The following is a 7,300-nucleotide window of genomic DNA, read 5'->3' on the forward strand; positions in this document are numbered from 1 at the left end:
TTTCAGGTTCAACTTTCATTAGCCAGACTATTATCAATTTGCCAATTTCGTGATTATTATTTTACACGGCACATAAACTTATGCATAATTTATCGATATAAAAAGTCGACACAGTTACATCCCTAGCAAATTATCAAACTTATGACACCGTACGTAAATGAGAAATAACAAGCATATATGCATCTCTTTTCGGCACATTATCTAATTCGTAAGGAAGTAAAGTACGGGTATACATATTTGCGAAGCATTTTTGCCCGACTTCTATGCTTTAGTCATTATTCTGAGCTTTCAGACTGCCGCTCGGCTCATGACTCGCACTCGAATGTAAACAGCTTATATACATTATCTGTATTATGGTTCATCCTCGTCAGAAAAAAAAAACACCCTCCTGTCATTATCTGCTGTCACTGTCGTCACAGGTCGTCACTGATCACTGAGTGAATTTTCATGAGTAGCTGAATTAATTAAACAAATTAATCAAGAGTAAACTAGTAATTCGGTGACAAGGATACGGATATATTTTACGAATACTTCAATAAACGCTTTGTTCTAAATCAATAATCATGTCACAACTCAAGACAAACAAAAAGTTCAAGTGGGCTTTGGATTTCAACCCAAAGTAAGGGATGGTCGTAGTCGCAGTTATTATTTTTATAAATGTGGTGTTCTCCTATAACCTGGCGCATTTAATTTACAGGAACAAATCCCAGTCAGTGGAATTGCCATCTCCTCCTGGTTACAGCCAGTCTGCCAGCGCAAGTCACACAGAATCATCAAAGGATACGGATTCCAACCATCTACTGATCAAGAAGTTGTGGGATGTCGCACTGGGGCCCTTAAAGCAGGTGCCTATGAACCTGTTTATCATGTACATGGCTGGTAACTCCATATCCATATTCCCAATAATGATGGTGGGTATGTTGATTGTGCGGCCCGTCAAGTCCCTGTTTCTCACACAAAGTACCTTCAAGATGGTGGAAGGGACACAAGCAGCCGGGCAAAAGCTAGTCTTTATCATTGGAAACATTGTGAATATTCTTCTTGCCTTGTACAAATGTCAGAGCATGGGGCTGTTGCCCACACATTCTAGTGACTGGCTAGCATTTGAGGAACCTCAGACAAGAGTAGAACATATTGGGGGGGGACTATCAATGCTATAAATTAATACACATTTCAGTAAATATTATTTATTACTATTTAAATTATCTTTGTATAACCATAACTAAAGTAAATCATATTTACAAAATTGAATGCATATTTTCTTCAGCTACATCTCCATATTCAGTTTCATTTATCTTTAGGATTTTTTATTTCGTCAATTTTCTCTTTAATTGAGTCATAGACTTTGTTAAATAACACCTTTGGGTCTTCCACTTTATCTATCTGTAAGGTGAAAAATATATCATTAGAGATTTTTGTAGGAAAATATTTGTATAATTAAATTATAGTTATTAAATTACATACAGTTAAACTTTATGATATTGACAGAATGGTTCCTGGCTTACATAATGATTCAAGTAAAAAACAAATAAAGTTAAGAAAAACCAACCATCGCTTTTTATAATCATCCAATGCTTCGTCACAAGCTTTACTTGTTTTCTCACAGAAATATACAAGAGCACCCTGTATCAAGAAAAATAACCCTGGTTATGAGATATAATAACTAAACGAATAAATACATTATTCCTTAATAACTGAATGACCTATTAGCAATTCAACAAAATGTACATTTTTAATTTTGCAATTTCTCTGTCTAGTTTTGGTACTAATTAGAGACACTTGATAACAGGTCAATCAGATATAATTTAATTATTTATTAGCCTGACATGGTTATATCATAGCCACAAAAGAGGCTATACAAGTAATACCAGGAAACATTCTAGATGCATAAGATTGATTATTAAAACATGAACAATTATTAGCATGGTGGCATAGCCTCCTTTGCAATTATTTTATACTAGCTGTCCCCAAGGCTAAATTTAATCAAAATTAGTTCAATAGTTTAGCTGTGAAAAGCTAACAATCAGACAAGGTTATAATGCAGTAAGTAAGGATTTTACCTGATAATTTTGAGCTACATACACTCCTGCATACATTCCAGCTCCAAAAACTATCTGTAAGAAATATTACCATAATTTCATACTGTAATATTATATTAAAAATAAAATGGCAACAAAAATTAAAATATTCCCAGATTGTTCATTAATCTATCTTACAACCAACATGTTTTCCTATGGAAATGTATTTCATATGTTTGTCGCTTAACTTCAAACTCGGGTAAATCCATTCGACCCTCTCAGTAAATATCTACCCTATTATAAGCTTTTCTTAATACCATATCGCATAATCTGACAGATGGATTTACCAGAGTTTGTAGTTAAGCGACTCATGTGTGAGCTCATTAAAGTCCTGTGTCTAATTTATAAATGACAGGGAATATAATTTACAAATATGGTCAGCAGGGCAATTACAAATATGGCGCAAATGAAACTACTCTACAAATACAAGAAGTGAGCTAGAGCCACTTGTATTTATGGCACACTTTTGCCAGTCATAAGATCTCTCTTCACCCATGTTATAAATGGCTAGCTCTAAACTCACTTCATGTATTAGAGTAGTTGCAATTTTCTGAACTTAACTCTAATTATTTCCAGAATCCTGACAGTTAATGTAACTTACCCCATTTTTAATAAGAAAACCACAAAAACCCATGACAAAAAACTTTCCTCATTAGATAATTTTCTCTTGAATTCTATAAAAATAAACCAGTTAACCACATTTTACTGTCCAATATTTATTATTTGATTAGTGTTCATGAGTATTTATGACTTTTCATAACTGCAATTTGTCATTATGACATTCCAATTTCAAAATTTTTTTACTTAATCTATTGCAATGAGTCCATAATGCATAGAGTCCATCTAATCTAACTGCACCAATACTGCTATCTCCATCTAATGCAGAGTCCACATATTGGGCCTTGGGCCAACATAGGCCAATATAAGGGACGCATTTATGCGTTAGAGGGAGCAAGTGGTATTGCTATCTCATTCTACCGCATAGCTGCGTCCCTTAGATTGGCTTACGTTGGTCCAATATGTGGACTCGGCATAAGCTAACTCTGCACCAACTTTGACGGTAGAATAAAGTGTGGAATTGTCATTATACTTATTATCAATGTCATATTATCAATGTCATATTTTCATAGAAATACTGTGAATTTGCTGCCTGGTGAGTGAGAGGATTCTGAAGAGTGAATCTGATACACTAGTTCAAGGAAAGTAAACAGTATCTATAAATTTATTTGGCTGTTCTACTTGAAGATATTTATAAACACAAAGAATATTATACTGCTTTAGAATGTGGATAAAATTAGTTATGATGCGTAGTTCTTATATTACTCTTACATAAGAAAAAAACGTTAAAAACAGATATTTGGTGCTTTCACTATGCCTTTACAAAACAAAAAATTCGAGATACTGTGTAACAATAATTATAAGCTGTGACTAAATTAGCATAGTGATTATAATTTGCTAATCATTGATACGTTTTCTTTGTTCGGTAATACAAATTATGGGTAAAGTATTTGATGATTTTGTCATGTTTAGGAGTTACGTACCTACTTCTATGTACTTTTGAAAAATACAGTCAAAACATTAATTAATTCTCGTCAAATGTGTCAATATAATCATAGATATCTTACCAGCCCTCTCAGCATGATCAGTGGTGAATATTGACTTATACTTAATAATATTTTGCAGCTGAAATCAACCTGCTTATGAATGAAGACAAGATCACTGATGACATGACATTGACAGTACTTTTGACATTTGGTCTTATTTTTTTTCGTCCATCTGTATAGGCTAAAGCTTTAAGCCATACTGCCTTGTCATAAGTAGCAATTTTTCTTTTCAGTCAGTTTAATCCGGTAAAAGACTAGTCTATAGCTCGCTCCAGACTACGCGGCGCGAAGCTGATTAGCGACCTAGACTCCACACTCGTGTTCGCGGGTTCGCGCCGCGATTCGCGCAAGAGTGTGGAGGAAGCATTATCATGGGTCTTCTCTACATGGTCTGCGGGTCTGCTATAAGATAGATGTCCGAATTGTACCTATGTTTGTTTTTTAAATCATATTTTTTCTGTTTGGGTATCTAGCTCGCTCCAGACTACGCGGCGCGAAGCCGCGAACGCGAGTGTGGAGTCGATTTAGCTGATTAGCGAATTAGACTCCACACTCGCGTTCGCGCCTTCGCGTACTAGTGTGGACGATTGGAGGGCCCTATAGGTGTAACCAGAGTATAGTATGGTGTAACCGCGGAGTTGTATATAGTCTGTCAAACAAAATTTTCAGTAGAAAAAGGCGCAAAATTCTAATTTTCTATGAAGCGCGCTCCAGACTACGCGGCGCGAAGCCGCGAACGCGAGCGTGGAGTCGATTTCGCTGATTAGCGAACTAGACTCCACACTCGCGTTCGCGGCTTCGCGCCGCGATTCGCGCAGGAGTGTGGAGGGCCCTTGAGACGATAACCCTTCGCGCCTACACTCTGGCAAAAAAGAGTAGAATTAAAAATTGGCAACACTGTAGTGTCGTTGATTTGAAAGGGATGACCCTCTACAGTGTTGCCACTTTTTAATTTCTACTCTTTTTTGCCAGACTGTACATTTTTTAAATTTGCCGTTTTTTTCTACTGACAGATATGGTTAGACAGGCTATAGTCTAGCAAATCAATTTTATCAGTAGAAAAAGGCGGCATATGTAAAAATGTAGGGGCGCGAGGGTTTTCCATCCTAAACAAAATTTGAATGTCACACCTTTTTCTATTGACAAATTGGTTTGCTATAGTTTGTCAAAGGACTGTCTCTTTTTAAATATAGAGAGAATCATACTATCTTTGTCTTACACTAGTACTAGCACCCAAAAGAAAAGCATGAGTATAGTTTTTTTTTGTTTCTATTTACTGACAAAATTTGCTTGACCAACTATAGTCGTAATCGTAAAGGCCAGTCCAGAGTCCAGACGAGAACAATTTTTCGCCAATCTGATCAAATCAGGTGGTGCGGACAAAAACACCAATTTGGCTCGCTGATTTCGATCGCCGATTATGATCGATATTACTTACTTACTTACTGCTGTGCTGTGCCGCAACGACCCGAAGTGGTACTATCATAGACATAGTATATACAAGTAGTTATAGACGCGCCACCGAGCGATCGGGGGTAAGAGAAAGAATATTCATATAAAATTTGGGCAGCATAGAATTTTTTCTCTTTCACTTTTATAAATTTTGCGCTTTTTTAACGCGCGTTGAAAAAGCGCTCGTGTGTAGGGTCACTCAAATCACTCGAAGCTTCGCAGTAGACCTTTTGCTGCGAATCAAGCTGCGTTCTAATAATTATGCATACGACACTATTTTAATGATCCTCAGGCCCTACTACCGCGAAAAACGAAATTATAAATTTCTTTATCTGGTTCTCTATCGCTCGAATATGCAAGAGCGAAGAGAGGCAGATAACGTTTACCGGTTTTTCCGATGCTGGCGGGCGGTAGGCCCTTTGGTTTAACAATAGAAACTGGCAGTTATTAATTCCAGGTCATTCTGTCAATGAGATGAATGTAAAGTGCAGGCCACTCGACTTGAGTTAACCCTACGTACATAAAAATAGTGATTAGATTGGCCTACGTTGATATCAAGCTCCCTCCACACTCATGCGCGAATCGCGGCGCGAAGCCGCGTAGTCTGGAGCGCGCTTAACAAAGGGCTGCGCTTACTTGTGATGCTTCAGTTAACGGTGGCAGACGCCAAATATCTCGATCGTCGAAACCACATGCATTAGGATGCATCTCATTCCACTGAATAACTGCGTCCTATCTTTGCTGTTTGGTGTTTGCCACAGTCATGTAACAAGGCCAATGCAGTTGTGGGAACACATTACATAAATAATACATCGATTGACACTTTGTAAATAAAATTCATTCAATTCTTGTACATAGACAAGTGTTTTACTTCAAGATACTAACTACAAAACCTTCTGAACCTACATAGCCAGTACCTTTGCTATACAGTGGAAATATCTACTGATTTTTCTAATCCTAAAAATAAAACGGCAAGTATTTCAAACGTTTTTTTAAATTTTGTTCTTTTCACTCAATTAATTTAATACGTACATATAACTAGTCAGTAACTACCTCGATATCGAGAAAATTAATCATTCTTTGCGTAAACTTGGTATAATTGAAATCTCAAATACACTACCTACAGTCATTAATCGGTACACTACTCACACATAACTTTATACAGGGTGTTTTTAAAGTGGGAGACCGAGGGTAAATTCGAAAGATTAGAAGATCTACAGGGAAACCGCCTGAAATTTGTTCTGTTTAGGATATTTCCTTGAAGAACAAAGTAAAGTCCAAGCAGCTGAAGTTAGTCAAAAATTATAAAAAAACTTATACAACAAACCAGATAAAAGTTGTATTTAACTGACTTCTTCTGCTACGATTCTTTTCTCCAAATGTAATAAAATAGTCTCCGCAAGTTAACTGACTTATAATATACATATGTAGGTAGAGTACCTTCCTTCAGTTTAATTTGGAATCATCAGGTTGGAATGTAGGAACTTTTCTGTTAGTTAAGTATAAATGTCCAGGGAAGTAACGAACAGGTATTCTACAAGATATATTAGGTATTTGATAGACTATTTACAGGGTTTAAAATAGTGAGTGTAGAAATATTAGCTAATAAATAATAATAATTTAACATTAATCCTACCTACCGTACCTACTAAGGCTGATTGTATGCATGGTATAGAGAGGATGTCAATCTCTTATGGCAGAATTGTTTCAAAAGTGACCAAATAAATAGTAAATAATAGTTCCTAATCTCTCCGGTGGTGTTAGGTAGGCTCTGAGACCAAAGAGTATTGTATTATATAGGAGACTCTATGACATAAACCATAGAGGTATAATAATGTAGGGATGAAATGGGGGAGGGGCAGGAAATAACCCGAACAAATTACGTAGGTTGTTTCTGGTATGTTGTCAGGAATGTTAAAACGTGCTTTTAATTTCGTCGCATTGCGTATGCTCTGTCCCTCACGGTCGCACGGGTGCACATCTATATAAAATATTAGGTGTATGGTCTAGGTACTTCAATGTATGGTGGCGCCGCCTATTTACTGTTTTTTGATGGACACTTTTCATATATATAGAGATTGACATCCTTTTTTATACCATCCATAGCTGATTGCCTGTGATGATACAGTGCGGCCATGTGCGGCCTATAGTCAAGGTGACAATCGC

General features: G+C 36.5%; 1 protein-coding gene and 1 long non-coding RNA gene across 2 annotated transcripts; one reads left to right on the forward strand and one right to left on the reverse strand.

Moving 5' to 3' along the window:
• The first annotated feature begins 428 nt into the window (after window positions 1-428).
• Window positions 429-1,247, forward strand: LOC134740669 (ER membrane protein complex subunit 4). Its single transcript, XM_063673219.1, has 2 exons — window positions 429-619; window positions 698-1,247. Exons 1-2 carry the CDS (start codon window positions 564-566, stop codon window positions 1,158-1,160), a joined length of 519 nt encoding a protein of 172 aa, XP_063529289.1. The 5' UTR covers window positions 429-563; the 3' UTR covers window positions 1,161-1,247.
• On the reverse strand, window positions 1,172-2,867 carry LOC134740670 (uncharacterized). Its single transcript, XR_010127829.1, has 4 exons — window positions 2,676-2,867; window positions 2,061-2,110; window positions 1,550-1,623; window positions 1,172-1,383 (listed from the first exon to the last, which is right to left on the reverse strand). It is a non-coding gene; the product is annotated as an uncharacterized LOC134740670 (long non-coding RNA).
• Between the last annotated feature and the right edge of the window lie 4,433 nt (window positions 2,868-7,300).

Source organism: Cydia strobilella, chromosome 4, assembly GCF_947568885.1.
Source record: "Cydia strobilella chromosome 4, ilCydStro3.1, whole genome shotgun sequence".
NCBI classification, from domain to species: Eukaryota; Metazoa; Arthropoda; class Insecta; order Lepidoptera; family Tortricidae; genus Cydia; species Cydia strobilella.

Excerpts from the sequence above, each read along its gene's own strand:
- LOC134740669 (XM_063673219.1), top strand. The coding sequence starts at position 564 with ATGTCACAACTCAAGACAAACAAAAAGTTCAAGTGGGCTTTGGATTTC. Across the intron at positions 620-697 it reads GCTTTGGATTTCAACCCAAA|GAACAAATCCCAGTCAGTGG; the intron begins GTAAGGGATGGT and ends TTTAATTTACAG.